Source organism: the organism of the source record quoted next, unplaced genomic scaffold (genome assembly GCF_019419815.1).
Source record: "Pyrus x bretschneideri cultivar Hongxiangsu unplaced genomic scaffold, Pyrus_bretschneideri_v1 Contig1, whole genome shotgun sequence".
NCBI lineage: Eukaryota > Viridiplantae > Streptophyta > Magnoliopsida > Rosales > Rosaceae > Pyrus > Pyrus x bretschneideri.
This window is the reverse complement of record NW_025999390.1, coordinates 2,711,613-2,732,517: the sequence shown is the minus strand read 5'-3', so window position 1 is coordinate 2,732,517 and position 20,905 is coordinate 2,711,613. Positions and strand designations below refer to the sequence as shown.

Genomic DNA, 20,905 nt, shown 5'->3' with positions numbered 1-20,905 from the left:
TTTAGACTAGAACAGTTGGAGCAAAAAAACTGTTTCTGGACTAAAAGCTAAATTTTTCGGGCTAAAAAATTTGACTTTTAGCCCAACCATTGAAGATAGTCTAAAATAAGAAGCTCGTGACCCAACAACTAAAAATCCTTTTTAAGTTTTTTGTCCCCGATTTTCGCACCGAATCCTGTGGAGGGCCCGCATTGGAAGCGGTCACCGTCATAACAATTTCCTGTGTGACTTGTCCTGTCAATTAAAGCGCCGGGCTCCACTAACTCACAAGACGACACCGTCTAATACGAGGTCGTCTCCCGCTACGTTACCGTTGGTGGATTTTAGCAAAACCCACACAGACCTGCGAGAGACGGTACAGAGAGTGTCAGCTCTCCCCTGTACGTTACTCTGAAGAAGCACTTAAAGAGAGAGTACCAAATTGCTTGGGCTCACTAGTTCCGTGTTCTTCACCTTCTCCCCCTCTTCGTCCGGCATTGCATTCCCGGCCGGAATCCGAGTCAGAATCAAAGGACGGAGCTTTTCACGGAATGGAAGTAGAAGAATCCAATTCCAACCCACTCGGTCATGCCGCTGATGATGATCAGTCACCGCAATCTTCCAAGAACTTCAGTCCCAGACGGTCTCTCTCTCTAATCCTTTCTCTCTCTAAATTCAAAGGCTTGTTTTTAACAATGTAAATTTCTCCGGCGTGAATTTTTAGGTATCAGTCGGAGGTGTATGAGGTCGCGAGGCGGAGGAACACGATAGCGGTGCTGGAGACCGGTTCCGGGAAGACAATGATAGCTGTGATGCTCATCAGAGACTACGAAGGCTGCCAAACTAATAATTTAAGTGGTGGTGCCAAAAAATTGATTATCTTTTTGGCTCCAACTGTTCATCTTGTTCACCAGGTACTATTTCCTAATTTTGTTCCTGTAAATTTGTGCTTTTTATGCAACGTGGCTCATTGGTGGTCTGGTAGCTTATTGGGATTATGTGTTCTTGTGATTGCAGCAATTTAAGGTTATTAAAGAAAGCACAAATTATAACGTAGGAGAGTATTATGGAGCGTTGGGAGTTGATTCGTGGACCATGGAGCGCTGGGAAAAGAAAATGAATGAGCATGATGTAAGTTTTCTTCTTTTTTTGGTCAAAAGTTTTCGTCTTTTTTATGGATTCACTGCAATATATCACACATTGAGCTAAAGAGTTTCAAGAGAACAAAACCGGATGAAACAAAGCCACCAATTGGCAATTACAAGACAATGGGAAAAAACTGATTAAATAAATAAACCCATAACACAGAACAAGAAGTAAAAAAGGGTAATGATCTAAGTTTGCTTTTGGTTCATGTTGATTGTTGAGTAATATTGAAAACTATCGCAATCTGTATCAGTTTACTCTTCTTTCCAAGGATTTGAGTGTTCTTATCTTTCTAATTAATAACATGAAATTATTACATTGTTTACACTATGTAAACTAGAATTCTTGAAAGATTTGCGTTCATGTTGATAAAAAATATTTGCATTCATGCACAACATGCACAACATGTGATAGTCATGTTAGATTCCTTTTAATAAAATAGTTTTCTCAAATTTTTTTTTTCAGAGGCTATTAAATTAATGCATATTTGTTTTATATATTATCCTCCAGGTGCTTGTTATGACCCCCAAGATTTTTTTGGATGCCTTAAGAAAGGCATTCTTGAGTTTTGAAGCAGTATGCTTGATGATTATTGATGAGTGCCATCGGGCTACTGGAAACCATCCTTATACAAAGATAATGAAGGTTAATTTCATTTCTGTGGAATTTTTTCCAATTCATTTTTGTTATGCATTTCGTCTTCTTTATATATTTTATAGTCAAGGGTCATCTTGACAAATGGTTTGTTGTGGTGAAGGAATTTTATCACAAGTCTGGTAATAAGCCAAAGATTTTTGGCTTGACGGCATCACCTGTTATAAAAAAAGGTCATCTATAGCTATTGTTTATTATTTGTGCTCTCTCTTCTTTCAACCCGTTGCTGTGTTTTTTTTATGTCTAGAGGATCGCTTTTTTTTCATGTTCATTGTTGAGTCCAAACCTGCTGTTATTATAAATCTTATATGTGCTTATTTATATACAACATTGTGTGTTAGGTGTCTCATCCACAAAGGATTGTGAGGGCCAGTTATCAGAACTTGAAAGCATTTTAGATTCTCAGGTATACAGAAATATTCCATTTAGATTACTATACAATATACATATATCAGTTACTGATGGTGATGCTTTAATATCATTAAATTTGCTTACACAGATTTATACTATTGAGGACATAACAGAGATGGAAGTATGTGTCCCTTCTGCAAAAGAAACTTGTCGATTTTATGGCCAAGCATGGTTTCTGAGTTCGGATTTGAAAGAAAAGATGGAAGCCTCCTGGTCCAAGGTATTTCTGCTGTACATGTATGTTAACAAATTTATTGTTCATTGTTACCTTACTTTCGCGTGTCAAACTTGTGTGAATACTAAAAAAACTTCCATGTACAGGTTGATGCTTCATTATCAAAGTTGCAGGTATCAGTAGAAAGTAATCTGAGTGACATGGATGATAAAATTAAGACATTGCAGAAACGAATGTCTAATGACTACACAAAGATCTTGTATTGCCTTGACGAGCTTGGTCTCATATGTACTTACGAGGTATGACTGTAAGTATAATGCATGGATGAAAGGTGGTTTTTCTAGGAAATAAACAACCAATTGGTAGTCACCCTCAGACTTTTATACAAATTCAAGCAGGTCTAACTGCATGATGGTGAGCCTTAATGAGCTTCAGGTCATGCCAAATAGTTACTTCTGATACACATGCTGTGAGCCTGTGACACATTATTGAGGCTCGGTGCTTTTTATGACTCTGATTATAAGCACTCTTACATAGCCATGTACTGAGAGTCTCAGATATATCTTAAGATGGTAATGCAGGAGAAAGGTCACTTAGGTCTTCTCTAATTCTAGTTTCTTTATGGTCTTTCCTTCTGGTTCTAATTATGAGAATATATAACCTTATTCTCTTGTAGGCTGTTAAGATCTGTTTAGAGAATGCTCCAAAATGCGCGAAGGAGTGTGAACTTTATAGAGAGGGCTCTTTGCAGTGCAGACATTTTCTTGAGGAAGTGTTTGGTATAATTAGGGAATCGTTTCTGCATGGTATGCAATTCTTTAGCTATCTTTCATAACTCTTTTATCAACTTCTATGCCACTCAGGTCTAACTTTATGTATTAAAAATCGGCTGTTAATAATGTAGTGAAATCTCTCTCTCTCTCTCTCTCTCTCTATATATATATATATTTATATCATGTCTTTCTCTCCGTCTCTCTTTATCTTTTCTGACCCTTTGTTATCTGTTCAAATTAATAAGGACTTTACACTTTGCTCATTTCTGATAGTGTTTTATCGTTGAGATGCTTGAGAATTGATGAATAATGCCTTATTTTGCTGACATACTTTTTGTCGCCCTACAGTTTTGATGATTCCTATAACTTTCAATTCTGTTTTAGTAAAATGAGCTATTATTTCCTTCTCTCGTCAGGTTCTGAAAATTTCTTGGATTTCGGGTTTGACCATTTGAAGGCAGTAGATGTGGGCTACGTATCTCCAAAATTAAATGAACTTGTTCAAATTTTTCATTCTTTTGGGTAAGACTAACTTTGTTGGTCAAATTTTTCATATCATTGTGAAGTTGCTTATCATCTATAATTTTTTATTGCAGAAGATCTAGGGAAGTTCGGTGCCTCATATTTGTTGATAGAATCATCACGGCCAAAGTGATTGAAAGATTCATGAAGAAGGTTACTTCTTTGTCTCATTTTACGGTTTCCTATTTGACTGGAAGCACCACATCAGTTGACTCTCTGGCGCCGAAAATACAAAAGGAGACATTGGAGTTGTTCTGCTCTGGGGAGGTATATGATCTTTTATATTGTAGGAAAGGAACTGATTAATGAGAAGTTTTGACATTGGAAACCTGATACTCAGTTGACCCCTTCTGGACAGGTCAATTTATTATTTGCTACCGATGTAGTTGAGGAGGGAATTCATGTTCCGAGCTGCTCCTGTGTGGTACGTTTTGACCTGCCAAAGACAGTGCGCAGTTATGTCCAGTCGAGGGGACGGGCTCGGCAAGATAACTCTCAGTTCATCACAATGCTGGAGAGGTGAGGTCATGTCTTTATTGTTTCACTTTATCAGCATATGGGTAGTGGATATATATAGTGTGCTTGTTCAGTGAGTAGAAGATTTTCTCTATAGGTGTCCTTATTGTGTGTTTATCAAGTGTACTTGTTTTCTGAATATTCATAAAGTACAGGGGAAACAAGAAACAAAGGGATCAACTATATGAGATTGTCAGGAGTGAGTTTTTGATGACAGATACAGCTATCAAAAGAGATCCTGAAGCATGCAGTTTGAAAGCATGTCCTTTGGAGGAAACAAATGTATATACTGTGGACTCCACTGGAGCATCAGTCACTGCAGATTCTAGTGTCAGTCTTGTACATAAATATTGTGAAACGCTGCCTAGGGATAAGTATGCATCTATAAACTATTCACTACAGTTTCTTGAATTTACTGGTTAAAAAAAATTTAATTCTTATTGAACCCTTATTTGATTACCGTGTGACTTAGGTACTTCACTGCAAAGCCAACCTTTCATATCTCGTATCTTGGAGAGTCTTATGAGTGTAAGATCACGTTGCCTCCAAATGCGGCTTTCCAAACGTTAGTTGGCCCTGTATGCAAGAAATCTTCTTTAGCAAAGCAGCTTGTCTGCTTGGAAGCGTGTCAGCAGCTACATCAAATGGGTGCCCTGAATGACCATCTTCTCCCAGTCGTTGATGTGCCTGATGTGAAAAGAAAAGAGCAAGCTTCTGGTGCAGGTACATTGTTCTGTACATAATATTTGAGAAAATCAGTGTCTGAGTGTTTGCTGATGCACAATGAACTTAAGTTGCTTTTTATGAGTCAGTCATTCTTTGATTTATATTTATGAATAATCACTTTCTATTTGTTTTCGATTGTGGCTAAAAGTTAACAACTGTTCCTTGGCCTAATGCTTGGTGTCATTTGCTTTGAAATTTAACTGCTGAATGATGTAAACAGGGCTGCCAAAACGTTTTGGTTATCAAATCTGCATTCACTTTCTAAACCAGCTTTATCATCTCTGTCTTACTGCATCTTGATTTTTGTTTTGGCACCCCATATTCCATGTGGCTATGTGCTGATGCAGTTTCGGTTCCTGGTTTCTTTTTTTGTTTTCATCTTTTTAATATAAATAATTGTATTTGGTCTTTAAAGGAACTACTAAAAGGAAGGAACTACATGGTACAACTTGCATTCGTATGCTATCTGGAACTTGGGGGGAGAAACTTGATGCTGTCATTTTTCAGGGATATAAGTTTGACTTCTCCTGTAACATTGCCAGTGAGTTGTATTCTGGATTTGTTCTTCTCATTGAGTCGAAGCTTGCTGATGATGTGGGGAATCTCAAATTGGACCTTTACCTGATTTCGAAAACAGTCAAGGCTTCTGTTTCTTTCTGTGGGGAGGTTCATTTAGACGGGGAACAGGTACATCTTAAGCATTTGAACTCAAATTTATGTTTTTTCTTTGTAGTACTCACTGGAACTAGTATCTTGTTGGGGTAGTACTTACTGGAACTAGTATTTTCATAACAGATGGAAAAAGCAAAGTGCTTTCAGGAATTTTTCTTTAATGGATTGTTTGGGAAATTGTATGGAACCAAATCAGCTAGAAAACAGAGAGAACTTTCACTGGAGAAAGAAACAAGAAAACTGTGGACCCCATATTGCTTATATTTGCTTCTTCCAGTTGAGACATCGAATGATTCAAAAGATGAATCTTGGAGAATAAATTGGGCAGGGATCAATTCTTGTGTTTCTGTGGTAGATTTCTTAAAGAGAAGCTTGTCTTTGAGCAGCCAGTGTAACGTTGACACAGGGAACTCAGTTCCAAGAACCGTCTCATCTGAGACTGAGTGCAACAGTGCAGGGATAGTTCAGTTTGCTAATTGCTCTGTTGATGTAAAAAATCTCAAAGATACGGTGGTGGTGGCTATCCATACTGGAAGAATCTACTCTGTTGATGAGGTTATGAGTAACACTTCTGCTGAGAGTCCTTTTGATGTAAAGAAAGACAATGTATCATCACAATATACTTCATTTTCTGAGTACTTCAACAAAAAGTAAGTTATTTTATACCTTGTGTGATGTTTCAGTGATATTACTGTAGAGTTTTCTTAATGATGCTATTTCTGTTTAGATACGGGATTGTGCTCCGTTATCCTGGTCAACCTCTGTTGCAACTGAAACAAAGTCATAATCCGCACAACCTTCTTGTGAACTTTAATGGTGAAGGTTTGTTGATTTGCATGCTTGATCCTTTAGCAATATGGCTTATTCTTTTTTGTTAAGCATCCATTCTGTAATTTTCAATTATATCTTCAAATTTTTTCATGAAACTGTTGTTCATGACCCTTCTATTGTATTTGTTTCTCCCCATGTTATAACATTGATTGAAGGAGAAAATTGGCCTAACAGTGCATATATGTATTATGTACTTGAGTGAAAATACTATCTCAGTTTTGCATCTTCAACTCCCTCCAGTTATTAAAACTTCAAGTCAGACAGCTGCTTTCGTGGTTTCTTGCAAGTACTGGTACTTGATTTTATTAATTTATTAGGAAGTATATTGTTTGAAAGTTGTGGTCATGTGGGTGGTGGGATTGAATGTTTGACTTATTGAGCATGTGGTCCTTTTACAATTATATTAATAAATCTATCTGATGCATGTTGTTGAAGAGTAAATGGAGGTGACAAAAGGCTGTGGGTGTGAGTAATTGACTCGTTGCAGTGTTAGTTACGTGCTGTTGAAGCTATGTTAGCAATACAATCTCATTTTTATGTTTGGTTGCTATATTTTCTCTCAACTGGGCAGGTGGTGGTGGTAAGAAATTGCAATCTGGCGTTGTTATTGGAAAGCAGATTATGTATGCTCACATGCCACCTGAGCTTCTAGTCGCTATTGGTATCCCGGGAGACGTTCTAAAGTCATGTTATTTACTACCATCGTTGATTCATCGCTTGGAGTCCTTGATGCTAGCCAGTCAACTCAGAGAAGAGATTAATTATCATTCTAGCAGCTTTCGGATATCAAGCTTATTGGTACGTCTCCTTTTAGACTCCGTGACTTGCCCATTTATCTTTCTAATAGAGTAATCTGAATGTGTTTTTGTGATCAGATTCTAGAAGCACTTACAACACTAAGATGCAATGATGAATTTTCTATGGAGCGCTTGGAATTGCTCGGTGATTCAGTTTTAAAATATACTGTGAGCTGCCACCTCTTTCTCAAATATCCCAAAAAGCATGAAGGACAATTAACTAGTTGCCGCACCCTGGCTATTTGTAACTCAAACCTACATAGATTGGGCATAAATCGCAAGTTACAGGTATTTCCCTTGTACTACATGCTATCTATGCTTATATGTATTCACTCGGGTACTGATGTTCAAGCTCATGTAGTAATGGCTTTGCATTTTTTTAATAGGGATACATCCGTGATTGTGCGTTTGACCCATGTCGTTGGGTTTCTCCAGGGCAGATTTCTCTACGACCCATTCCTTGTAATTGTGGAGTGGAGACTTTAGAAGTACCCGTAAATGGAAAATTCCAAACTGAAGACCCTAAAGTTGTGGTTGGAAAGAGCTGTGATAAGGGCCATAGATGGATGTGTTCCAAAACAATCTCTGATTGTGTTGAAGCCCTTATAGGAGCATACTATGTTGCTGGTGGATTGCCTGCTGCAATTCATATGATGAAGTGGCTCGATATTGATGTAGAACTTGAGCCTTCCTTGGTTGCTGATGCAATTACTATGTCGTCTCTTCATTCATACACCCTGAAAGCTAATGAGATTGCAATCATGGAGTCAAAGCTTCACTACGAATTTTCTACCAAGGGTCTCTTACTCGAGGCCATAACACATGCATCTGATCAAGAATCAGGAGATGGCTACTGTTATGAGGTATGCTGAGAGTTCTATGCAGAGTTGCCTTGGTTGACTCTTTACCTTTTCACCTTTTTTTTTCTATTCCAACAACAATAAGAAGGAAAATTGTTGTGAGCTTGGAAGCAGAAATTGACCAATTAATCTACCATGAAAATGAATCTTTGATAGATTATTCATTTTACCTAGAAGTAATAAATTACCAAGTATAGAACAAACAGTGAAAATTCCATATATTTACTTTTCTTAACTTCTTGATTTTCAACAGCGACTAGAATTTCTAGGTGACTCTGTGTTGGACCTGCTTATCACAAGGCATCTCTATCATACCCACACAGACATTGATCCAGGCGAGTTAACTGACTTGCGTTCAGCTTCTGTTAATAATGAAAGTTTTGCGCAAGTTGCTGTTAGACGTGATCTCCAGCAGCATCTACAACATGCCTCTATGTTACTTCTAAGTCAGATAACAGATTATGTGAAGTCTCTTTCAGAACCCGACAGTGGTACCACACTTCAAGGCACAAGGGGCCCTAAGGTAAGATCTCGCTCTATGTTAACTGTTTTTCTCTTCAATAGTGTTGAAAGATTAGCTTGAGCTTTTGTTTTCAGGTTTTTCTAAAAGACTGATTGTCCTGCTTGTTTTAGGCTGCAATCCTTTTGTCTTTATTTGGTTCTTTCAGCATTCTAATTTAAAATTTCAGTTCAAGAGGGGTCCTTTTGTCTGCTTCCCATGTATTTTAGGCTTTTAGCCATGATTCCTCTTGAAGTAAATTTGCCACGACTAAAAACTATCGTTGCTTTAGAGTTTTAAACTACATGCAGTTATAGGTTCTTTGCTGTTAAGCTTCTCCTTAGCTTGATACTTTTTTAATATTATTGGTAGCCCTACAAGGAGAAGCTTCCACCCTCCACCAAATATCAGGACTAAAATTCCTATTATTATCATCACTTTGTTACCATTGTTAATATGATTGTTGTTACTATATATTGTTTTTGTGATCTGAATAGTATCTCTGCAGGCTCTCGGAGACATGGTGGAAAGTATTGCAGGGGCAATTCTAATTGATACCAAACTTAACCTTGATGAAGTGTGGAGAATATTTGAACCATTATTATCTCCAGTTGTGACTCCTGACAAACTTGTGCTGCCTCCACTACGCGAGCTGATTGAACTATGCGACTCGCTTGGGTACCATAGAAAAGAGAAGTGTACCAATAAGGGTGAGATGTTTCATGCCGAGCTTACTGTACAGCTGAAAGATGTTCTGTTGACTGGAGAGGGGTGCGATCGGACTAAAAAATGTGCAAAAGGAGAAGCAGCTCGTCGTTTACTTAAGAAACTTGAGGTTTGTTGGTTCTCTAAATGTCTGTCTGTCCGTTTTTATTTGGTCGTGGTCATGAAAATGAAAAGGGGATCAAGAAAAAAAATGAAATTGATTCTTTGTTGTAACTTGATCTCAATTTTGGAAATTTGGGCTCACATTTCAAGCTGAGGCTCCGGGTGTTGGGATTTCTGGGTTCTAGGGTCAAAACCAGGGGTTCATGAGTTCTAGGTTTGAAATTCTGGGGCCGGAGCTACTGTTTGGGGTCCAGAATTTTTGTTCACGAGCCTTGGTTCAGATCTGAGGTCCCAAATTGTTGTTAACGAGTAGTCTGCTGCATCTCTCTGGTTGTTAAGTTTCCATCACTAAATGTTGTTAAAGCTGTACTGTTTTGTTATGGAACAGGAGAAAGGTTTTTCATTTTCCAAGAAGAGGAAACTTGATGCTGACCAAGTAGGTGATTCAACTTCCCTTGACATCAACCATAAGGTCGGTGACCAAGTAACTGTCAAAGATTCTTCAGCGTTAGTGGTCTATAAAAGGCAAAAGATAACTGAAATTCCTCTAGCTGCACAGACAACTGGAGTTTCTCCTTCAGTAATTGACGGGAAAACCTCTAGCCCCAACAATGCCGCCCCAGGTTTGCACCATTTTATCGTTCTCATTTTCTCTAGTTGCATGGTTGTGTGCTTATACACTCTACCTACTTTTACTCTCCTTGTGAACCTCGCTTGTACTCCCTATGGGCTACGACTAGAGTCTAGACGCTTGATAACCTCTTCCTGTTTCCATTCAAACAGGTGAAATGCGTTCCAAATTGTATGATTAATGTTCAAAACTGTTTTTCACAAATGAAATGGTAAATCACTGGAATGCAAAAAGAATTTGTTTTTGTTAATCTGCTTCGTGCTCTCTGACAAGATCACCGGAAATTGCTTTAAGTGGCTTCATTTCTTTAGAGATTCAGATAGGAAGCTTATACTATGTTATTATCAAGCAATACTATCATTTAATCGTGCTGTGGCTGCGGGTTCTTTTATGCAGTCATTGAAGCAATCAACATGAAGAAAGGAGGACCTCGATCTGCTCTTTTTCAGCTGTGCAAGAACCTGCAGTGGCCAAAGCCGGATTTTCAAATAACCGGAACTCAGTCAAGGTTAGTCCATAACCAAATCCTTCAAATCTACTAACAAATTGTGTTTTGTTGATTCAAGATTCTAGAGAACTTGGCCACTACAAAATTGTGTTTGAATTATTAACTTTTGGCCTCACAACCGTCTTTCTTCCCGTAGAACTCCACTCACATTTGGTGAAAGCTCAACCAAGTACTTCAACAGTTTTGTCGCACAAGTAACCTTGCACATACCCAACACCGGCATCATTGACTGCTCAGGAGATGCTAGACCCGATAAGGGGAGTTCAGAAGATTCTGCTGCCGTCGTCTTGTTTTACGAGCTTCAACGGCAGGGAAGAGTAATAATTGGCGGGTGATGAGGTAACAAATCTATCTTCTGCTGGCTAGTTTCATAATCATAGAAATTGAAGGGTTTGGTAATTTTCGAATCCACCATCCCAGTTACCTTTCGACTATACAAAATGATAGGAAGTGTAGCAACGATACGTTGTGTATCAGACTCTTTTCATAAAGTAAAGGCAATCAAGGTAATGACACTTGGTATTTTGGGATAAATATGTATCAATTCATATGTTTTCTTCGGTAAAGTTAAAAATGTTGAGGAATTTACTCACCCAAAATCGTTATGCACACAAATTTTATACATTTGAAGTAGCTATAAACTCCTAAAATCCTATTAACAAGTGGAAAATTTGTAGCGAGATGGTGGAAGTTTCGAAATCATGGCCTTGGAGTTCTAAGCCCTTGAGTTCGAGCTCCTTCAAGAGTTTGCCATATCAAAAACATGCTCCCTCGACTTGGAACAAGTGAGGTGAAGAAGATGATCTTTAGGCTCTAATTAACAGCTCATACACATTGCTGTTGTTGTCTCCGTTGACGCGCTTCAACATTTCAAAACTTCTACGACTGCCTAGAAACTCAATCCGCCTGAAAATTGCATACCCGCGTTCTGCTGTTTCTTTACTGGAGTACACTGATCGGAGCCGATCAGCATGCCTTGAGTCGGTGTGGATTGCAGCCTCAATTTCATGGGCTGACATGTTCTCCTGCAATATAAGTACACGAGACTAAACGACCCTCCCTTCATTAAGCCAATGACAGAGGATTCTGAGAGGGGAATGTCTTATTTTGTACCTGATAAAATTTATAGATATGATCCAACACTTGCAAGCATGTAAACCCGTTGTCGCTGAAATATGTTCTAGAAGATGGCCCCATCTCAGCAAATCGATCGACAGGGAACAGGATAGTAAGAAAATGGTTTTTGAATATCAATTCAGATTTCTCACTGCAGATAAATACATAAAAAGAGAGGTGTGAGATGATATAACATTTGGCAATCATTTTTCGTTTTTGCGAGCAGGAAGGAAGAGAGTTCAATAACCTTTCCTTGAGCGGTCTGGTTAAGTTTGCAAACGACGCTTCTGAATCCTTGCCATCACCTTTTGCATCGAAGAATACAGATGTATGATGTTCACTACCATCTTCAACACTTACACTCTCGGTGTAGATTGAAGCCGTTGATGTTGGTTCAGAAATTGACCAGCAGATTGAATCCAAAAGGCTGCTGGGGGTTATTGGTCGCATTGGAGTTTGGCAAGTCTGCGAGAACCAAGCACATAAATAAGATGGTTTACCATGAAAAGCTTCTCGCAACAAATGTACTACTTATGAGGCACTAAAGAAGAACCATAGATTGATCAAGCACCACAGAGAATCAAACAAAATTAATCATTACCTGCATACGAAGACCACGACGATTTCTAACCCCAGTTTTAGCAGAATTCACAATCTGTAGTCTCTTTTCATGGCTTGCTTTATTTCTATAAGCTTGAACATCTTCGGGGACTTTTCCCTCATCAGTTCCCTGTTAGATAAATAAAAAATATTGTTAAAATACGAACTTATAGATACCAAAATTATATGACTACTCATCCATCATGTAGAAAGATACCCCATCTGCAATGCCATTCTGCAACTCTTCAAGCATCGTACCAACTTGCCTGGCCAAATCTGCAGACATGTGCACAAGCCGTTGTACGTACTTCTCTTTGGCTGTTTTCAAAACCCACAGTGGCTGCGATACATCAAACACCAAATAACAATAAATACACAGAGCACTCCGTAATCTCAAACATTGCAAGTGATTTCATCAGCTGTCTACGATACAAGGACAACCAATATGAAAAGTTATTGTCGTATACGCGCTTGCTGATTCAAGTAAACCAGAGAATGCCATTGCAGGACTCACTGTAACAATATTGCTAGAGTGGCCAAGATATTGACGGCTTGAAGACCCTTCACACACTACATGACTGGCTTTGCAACCAACAAACCATTGATCTACAAATGTGGCACCCTCTCTACTAGCAGCTTCGGTAACCTACCAAACAGACACAATGATAAACGTTACAAACAGAAAGACAGGTTTACCCTATCTATTTTATCTGGCATTGGAAAATACATGTCACTAGTAAATCTTTCTTTTAAAAGTAAAACAAGGATAACAAACTTGTCTTTTGAAAAAACAAGCAACTATTTCCTAGAAATAACTTTACCTTATTCCTCAGTTCAGATGAAATGTCTAAGTCGACATAAATGGAGTGACCGGACAAAGTAGAGTGACTAGAGTCAGTACTTCTGATAGCCTCCCTTCCACGAACAGATACAAGTGGTTCGTCATTCATGTCCAATTGCTTGGCTCCACGAACACCAATAGGTAGACAAGAATTTTCGGTGCCACTAAACCCAACGAGCCTATTCAACTCATCCAAACGCATTCCATTCTCTCCAAAACTCTTGATACTGTAAAGTGATTCACTCAGCCTCACTGAAGCAGACAAAAGCAACTTGATTTAGATTAATCAAGTAATATGTACCAATAGGTCCAATACCAATGGAGCGTTTCTCGGCAAACCAATGTAAAACTTAAGAAATGAAGGTAGCATGTATATAAGATGGTCTCTCTTACCATTCTTCCTTACACTATCTACAAACCATCCAATGGTAACAATAGACAGACCATTTTTTGATCCATGCTTCAAAGCATGCTCAAACTTGTGTCCGCCGAAGCTGTAAAACTAGTTAAAGATTGCACTCAAGCCTTGCAATTTACATAAACAATAACACCAAATGTATCAAAACATTGATAAAGTCCTCCCCAATATACTAATATACCAAAAACAAAACATAACAAAGTACTATTATTTCGAATATCAAGGATATTTGGACCACCAAATGAGTACATTGAGGATGCAACTGAGGGCTGTACTGGCCGCCTAATCTCTCAGTCGCTTCCTTGACTTGTTTCCTTGCTTCTGCCAAAACAACATGACAAATATGAACAGCTACAAATTAAGAAGAAATATATTATATATTATATAAAATCACTTTCATCACAGAGAAAATTAGCAGGCAGAAGTTAAAACTTTGTCTTCTTTACCCTTGGATAGACCAGTAACGCAGATAACAAGGCCGGCGAAGGGTCCGCCGCCTGATCGAGCCACCGCCTCCGACCCAATAGGGGATGCGGCCGGAGATGCAGGCTCAAATGGTTGCAGAGCTTTAGAGGAAGGCGATTGAGATGGTAACCCAACAGACAGCCGAGAGCAACCGTGGCTCTTCACCACTTCCACTCTCCCACCGCCACCGCCACCGCCCCCCATTACAAATTCACCATTACCCACCAAGTCTCCATTCGACTTTCCGATAAAAAATTACAAAATAAATTACACACGGTGAAATTAACACCAGCGTTCCATGAAATCAGAGAAAACTCTGAAAAATCTGAAAAGGGTAATTAAAGAAAAGGACAACGAACAAGAATTTGATTGGCGCGCGGGAAAAGAAAAGGGTTTCTTAATGAAGTGAAGATTGATCAAACCCAATTGAGAAATGGAAGAAATGATGCGACCCAGAAGCAGAAATGGAAGAAAAACAAGAGGAAAAGTTTGCAGAGATGGAGGAATAAGAATCTTATTGGAAAGGGAAGAAGATAAAGCAAAGAAAGTGGCAGGCAGTGAGAGGAAGAGAGACAGAGATTCAGAGAGGCTGCAGACAAAGAGTGAATTTTGGTTTGGAGACTGCACAAGTAAATTCGCTTTCGAAAACGAAACAAATGGAATGACTGAATGAATCTAAAAAGATGGATTCTTTAGAGACAGAGCGAGCGAAAGCAGAGAGATTTTGAATTACGTGCTGTTTGTGTGAGATTTTTAGATTTTAATTACTTTATTTGCCTTTTTTAACAAAAAGGTGAAGAGAAACGGGAGTTGCAATGCAAGTGAATTCAAAGTGCCAGACATGCTTTGGTCAAACGCTTTATGTTTCCTCGATTGGGCCTGTGATTTTGTTTTAGTATGGGTTTTGGGTTTTTCCGAATCTGAAATGTCACAGTAACAGTATAATTTAAGAAATTTAATGTTTGATTGATAATTTTGTATCTTGAGACTACAAATACGTGGAAGAAACGTTAGTTTTGCACATGAATTCTTCACGTTCCACACTGTCACATGGAAAAATAAATCCCCACAATAGTGCTTGATTCGCTTAAAGTGTTCTTATTTTGTCATCTATACGTAGTAAATTTATGTCGAAGTTTTTATTTGTGACATGAATTATCAAAGAAAAGATAAATTCTCTTGTAACGAGATGCACCAATTTTTTTTTCTTAAATGTAAATGTTGTTCATTATTCATGGGGACACCAGATGGATCGATACTCATTTTAATTTGCACTAGGCTTTAATAATGTCGTAGTCTCAATCAATTAACCAAAGCAAGTAGTCCAACGGTACAATGACCCTCTTAATTGTGACGATACCAGTGACACGTGTTGACAACGAGATCATGCCAACTAAGACGATATATGATTATCAAGTCTTGTGTCTCTATACAAAACTAGTCTCTAATTATTACTGTGTTAGTATTAACTTTCTTGATGTGCAAATATAAGTTAAGTCACTCAATCAAGACAATAAGTTCGCCTATTTGCACGTGAGTTTGAATCTCTTACTGAATGACTTACTTTTGACACTAGGCATTTGGATAATATATCCGTCTTTTCGCACTTGAGTTTGAATCTCTTACCTAAATTTTGATATTAGGAACGTGGTGGGGGATACCACAAAATTGTATATCAGAACTTAAGCACAAGGCATAGCAATTGCCAAATGGTACCACAATTGAAAAAAAAAAAAAAAAAAAAAAAAAAACAATGTGGACATTTTATTGAAAACTCAATAGCTGTCGTTTTTTATGTCAATCATTTTCCATGAATTGAATGACACCTTCGGCTTTGGGTTACCAAAAAATTGACACTTTAATTGTTTATTAACTAAACTCTAATATGAAATTATGTTTAGAGATGTAACATGCAACCGAATAAATAATCTCACGGTTGACTTGACTCCGTGATGGCAACCTCTAAGCTAAACAATTAGCCACGTCATTATAATTTTGACTATAAATTATTTATAATCATGGATGACCGTGTTCTTATAAAACAAAAATAAAATGAGTGTTAGAATTAGTCGTTTACGCTTGAAAGCTGATCCTAACTTACGAGTTCCACAAACATAATAGCCAAAATCAACCTCCGTGGGCTCGTGCTCTATTAACCTTAGCATTTAAGTTCAGAAAGTGATATTATATAATCAATAAGATAACAATGAACGAGAAACTAAATATAACGTCGGGTAAAGTTAAAAGTTTAAAAATTACAAGACGTGTCAAAAATAGCGAGAAACTAGAGCAATACACAAAATCATACAATGTAATTACAAAAAATAAATCAAATGGGACCTTTCTTCGTTTCTTATATTTTTAGGGATGTTCGGGGTTGAAGAAAGAAAAGTGAATACATGACACAACAATCGTATCAAACACTGCAATTCTATATCGATTCTCAGGCAAGCAGTGTCAGGTAACTATCAGCAGTCAGTCACTCAATCTTCTTGGATGTACAGAACTTTTTGACAACATCAGATTTCAATTTGCATCCACGAGAGAGAGCTTCTAGGACCATGTCATCAATTTTTTGCTCCTCCTTCTCGTACACTTAGAAAACTATAAAGGCAGAGGGAACTCCTGGAACAATAAGAGAACAAAGAAACTAAGGGTCAAGGTGGGGCAAAATCGAACTTATTGATGCAACTATTAAAAGAATGAGTAATGCCGGTCCGATGGAATATGAGAGTACCCCGTGACCAATCCAATCAAGTCCGTACACGGCTGAAATATAGGGTGTAAGAATATCAAATGATGGGTTCTTTAAAATTTACACCATATCAAGCTGAGAGCCTGAGACTAGTACCAACAGTTTCTCCCAAAAACAGGAAATTGGAAGAAATTTAAATACTATAAATTAAATGTCCTAAACATCGGTTTGTTCATTAATTATCCAAACCAATTTTTCGGACTCCCAAAGTTCCTTCTATTTTGTGCATGAATTTTAATGATTTTCTATATAATATTGGACAGACTTTCAGAATGTCAGCCTGGGATTACAGAAGTACGAGGATGTTTTTGTTGGAGAAGAGATTGATTGGGACACTCTACAATGGCTCACAGAAGAGGTATAGAACATGGGTATGTTTGCCAATTAACTCACCCTTTTGGTTACTTGCTTTGGATTTTGATTGAATTTCTCTTTCTTGTTGGTTTTTATTTGATGTGAAGGATTTGTTCAGCATAGGCATTACTGCCTTTGGTCCGCGGAAGAAGATTGTGCATGCCCTTGCTCAACTTCAAGAAGGTACCACTACTACTACTAGTAGTTCAACTGAAGCACAGCCAAGAAAAAGGAGAGCCAATGGAGTCGATATGCCCAATGATGCTTTGGAAGCACCAGTTAATGATGTTAGTAGAACAGCTGCAAACAAATTGATCACTGATTACTTCCCGGGATTTGGAATTGCTAGGAAACAGAGAACAGCGAAGGGTAGAAAAACGGGTGTCAGGTTCTGGTCAGAAACGTGGTGTGGCGAACAATAATGCTACAAATCGGAAACTCAGGGATATTCCCTCGTGGTGTTGCATACCAGGAACGCCATTTCAAGTGGTAAGTGGCCTTGCAGGGGATTGTGAATGTCACTGTGTACTACACTTTTTAGTATGTATTGTTCTTCAGCTTTAGCACAAGTTATGGTGTTTTACCCCATTTGGAGTGATGGCAGCTACTACAAAAGGCTAGTTATTTGCAGACATTTGTGGGTCAAGGTTATCTGGTTTGATATGATTGCATTTGTTACTGCAGATTACCAAGGTCTAACAAAGTCCTTCTGTCACGGAAAGATTTATTGCTCCTCCATCATAGCCAAGCTTGTAAATATGAAGATTGGCATTCCATGGGACAGCATACAGGTTGTACCCGTCAACCAAAAGATGAATATTGCTGGTATTAACGTGACCTGCTTGGATGCAAACCACTGTCCTGGTTCGATAATTATACTTTTCGAACCATCCGACAGTAAGGTGTGGTCCAAACTGACCTTCTAACCTCACTCCCTAGTATTCTTGTTTTCTTTTCTATGTTTGTTGGATAATGGTCCCGGTTCCATGTGTATCTAGGCTGTTCTGCATACAGGGGACTTTCGCTATAGCGACAGCGTAGCAAGCATGTTTTTTTTTGCAAACATGTTCTATCCATACTCTCATCCTTGATACCACTTATTGTAATCCACAGGTGAGCCTGACACATAGAATACGGCATATGTTATGAAGTTCATGTCTTTCCTTTGTTGTTGGAAAGTATATACTGCATAATACAAATTTAGAAGCGAAGTGACGTTTACTCTCATTTCATTATGTTTTGCAATATGATTTTCCAAAGCAGGAGGCTGTAATACAGTTCGTCATTGATGCCATTCAAGCTGAAACTTTCAACCCTAAAACTCTATTTCTGATCGGCAGCTACACTATTGGTAGAGTTCACGGCTTATCTCATTTCTATCTATGATAGGATTTTTACCATCCACAAAAAAAAAACACTTAAAAACAATTGCAAGAGTACAAGGTTATCGTAGTATAATTTATATAAATACCAAATCTTAATTAATTATTTGAAAACAAAGATTGGAAAAGATTGATTTTGAATTTAAAAACAATAAAAACGAATTTAATTAAAAAGGTTAAAGAAATTAGCAAAGTAAAGAAAACAAAGGAAAACATTTTGAAAACCAAATTGTAAAAGCCTAGAATTCCACCGTCCCCTTAACAATCCTATGCAATTTTACCAAATTGTAAATGTCTAGGGTTCCGCCCTCTTCAATTTCAGGGTGATGTTCCAACAGAAATTGTGTCAAATTACTTATCTAAAAATCCTAATGGTCGCGAATCACTAAGACAATTAGATAGTTCAATCACGGTGATTAATAATTCAAAGCAAGCATGCATCCATTCATAAGCAAATTAATAAAATTACATATTCATGCTAAGGCTCATGGCTCCGCCTTAGTAAATGGAAATTAGTTACGAACAACTATAAAACAAAAGGAATTTTATTGAAATAGAAAAATGATAGAAAACACCTTGAAATACAAATCGTCAAAGTCTAACTAAGTTCTCCAAATTGATGCCTCTCCCTTTCTCTAAAGGCTAAATAGCCTTATTTATACTACTACAAAATAAAATCCTACCTAGAAAAGGTATTCTAAAAACTAGGAAACATAATAAAATAAGATAACTAGAAAATAAAAGGTTTTCTATTTGAACTGAAATTCGGACTTCTCAGAAAATCAGACTTTTGAAATCAGACTTTTGACTGACCAAATCAACTCTGATTTGGTCCCAAAAGTCTCTTTTTAAAGCTTGAGACATCCCTAACAAGTCCTCAGAAGGAATCTTCCTCAAAATATGTCATTTTAACCTTCAAAATACCCAAAATGTTCAGAAACGTAAATCTGGGAAAACTGTGCGATGGGTCTTAATTTATTTCATCGCCACAGTCAAACGCCTTGGTAGAAAAATCTGAAACTTTAACAACATCATCTTGAAAGGGTCACGAACATCCTCCAATTGGAATCACTCCAAAATTCATCCGTTTGATCATTTTTTGCTCCAGAGGGAGTCAAATGTCCTACATTGAAAATATATAATAAAGTATCAAAATTTTACCAAAATAACCAATAAACTATAACTAAAAATAGGATAAAATATATGGTATAATATGGACTCATCAATCACCCTTCCTTTTTCTTTTACGTATCCATTCCAATGTGTTGCTCTAATGATATATCATTAGATTACTCCATAAAGTGGTCATTGTATTTCCTTTCTGTTATCTCTTTAACCCCCAGCTCATTTATTTCTCTCTCCCCATCCATGTGTTTAATCTCCATTTTGCAACAGGAAAGGAACGACTTTTTTTGGAGGTTGCTCGTGTGCTCCGGAAAAAGATTTTTGTTAATGCAGGAAAGCTGCATACTTTAAAATGCTTGGATTTTCCTGAAGAAGATATGCAGTGGTTTACATTAAACGAACAGGAAAGCCATATCCATGTGGTCCCTATGTGGACACTTGCAAGCTTCAAGCGACTGAAGCATATTTCCAATCAATATTCCGTGAGGGATTTACCCTTTTCCTTAATATGTTACTTTGGTATGTAGACATATCCAGAGAAATGTGTTTTCGAAGAATAAATGTACTTGGCATCATATCATGAACTTACATTTCTCGATTAAGCTACCCTTTCCATGAACTCGAATTCCACTTCATATTAGGTCAAGGGCAAGTCTGAAGTTTCGAAGTGCTAAACTAGTTCTTTTGTTCTTTAACTCTCAGAGTCGATTCAGCCTTATCGTTGCTTTCTCTCCAACTGGTTGGACTTTTGGTAAAGGAAAGAAGAAGTCCTCGGGAAGAAGATCACAGCAGGGTACCATTATAAGCTGATATTTCCTTCTCTGCTACAATACTACATTGCCTTAGATGAAACTTTTGACTATATCAAACATTATAGAGTAGTGATTCTCGACTCCCGCTTTCTCCTCTTGCACTGCAGGTACGAGGTGCCATACAGCGAGCATTCCAGCTTTACAGAACTCAAAGAGTTTGTGAAGCTTGTTTTTAATTTTTTTTTTTTTTTGAAACACGTTTGTGAAGCTTGTTTCTCCAGTGGAAATAATACATAGTGTGAATAATCACGGACCAGATTCTGCCAATGCCATGGTTTCTCCGTTGTCATCTTAAATTTTTATTTATTTTGTTTCCCACTAACTTTACAAATTTTGTAATTTTACCCTCAATAATATGGGTGATGTGATTTGTATTAGGGTTGTAATAATGGAACTTCTGGTTGTGCAAAGGTCCCATGCGTAATAAAGAAAGGTTGACAGCAGGGAAACTTCCAACAGTTGGTGTTAGTTCTAGTATTCAAGACAAGTCATAATTCGGAGCCTTAGTT

General features: G+C 37.7%; 3 protein-coding genes across 7 annotated transcripts; 2 read left to right on the top strand and 1 right to left on the bottom strand.

Moving 5' to 3' along the window:
- Positions 1-289: 289 nt before the first annotated feature.
- On the top strand, positions 290-11,347 carry LOC103953044 (endoribonuclease Dicer homolog 3a-like). 5 transcript variants are annotated; one of them, XM_048579115.1, is made up of 26 exons: positions 303-622; positions 704-893; positions 997-1,110; positions 1,636-1,770; positions 1,883-1,952; positions 2,121-2,185; positions 2,279-2,410; positions 2,512-2,664; positions 3,042-3,171; positions 3,555-3,660; positions 3,735-3,927; positions 4,019-4,179; positions 4,332-4,550; positions 4,649-4,899; positions 5,318-5,589; positions 5,698-6,224; positions 6,302-6,396; positions 6,977-7,203; positions 7,281-7,490; positions 7,589-8,065; positions 8,316-8,585; positions 9,070-9,396; positions 9,778-10,012; positions 10,417-10,528; positions 10,665-10,867; positions 11,206-11,347. In XM_048579115.1, the coding sequence occupies exons 1-25, from the start codon at positions 531-533 to the stop codon at positions 10,861-10,863; spliced, it is 4,962 nt and encodes a 1,653-aa protein (XP_048435072.1). In that variant the 5' UTR covers positions 303-530; the 3' UTR covers positions 10,864-10,867; positions 11,206-11,347. The 5 variants fall into 5 exon arrangements, with proteins under 5 accessions (XP_048435078.1, XP_048435075.1, XP_048435072.1 ...); XM_048579121.1 differs by lacking the exons at positions 10,665-10,867; positions 11,206-11,347 and having other exon boundaries at positions 290-622; positions 9,778-9,829; positions 9,949-10,012; XM_048579118.1 differs by lacking the exon at positions 11,206-11,347 and having other exon boundaries at positions 301-622; positions 3,738-3,927; positions 10,665-11,062.
- LOC103953032 lies at positions 11,030-14,792 on the bottom strand. The gene is made up of 10 exons (XM_009364757.3): positions 13,950-14,792; positions 13,733-13,824; positions 13,479-13,581; positions 13,066-13,337; positions 12,759-12,890; positions 12,462-12,584; positions 12,246-12,374; positions 11,892-12,109; positions 11,642-11,795; positions 11,030-11,553 (listed from the first exon to the last, which is right to left on the bottom strand). Exons 1-10 carry the CDS (start codon positions 14,170-14,172, stop codon positions 11,335-11,337), a joined length of 1,665 nt encoding a protein of 554 aa, XP_009363032.2. The 5' UTR covers positions 14,173-14,792; the 3' UTR covers positions 11,030-11,334.
- Positions 14,402-20,852, top strand: LOC103955062 (DNA cross-link repair protein SNM1-like). The gene is given in 10 exon segments (XM_048590375.1): positions 14,402-14,597; positions 16,987-17,081; positions 17,185-17,429; positions 17,431-17,621; positions 17,762-17,979; positions 18,076-18,126; positions 18,128-18,183; positions 18,316-18,428; positions 19,855-20,066; positions 20,287-20,852. Coding segments are annotated over 10 exon segments (1,485 nt in total). The 3' UTR covers positions 20,395-20,852.
- Positions 20,853-20,905: the final 53 nt, after the last annotated feature.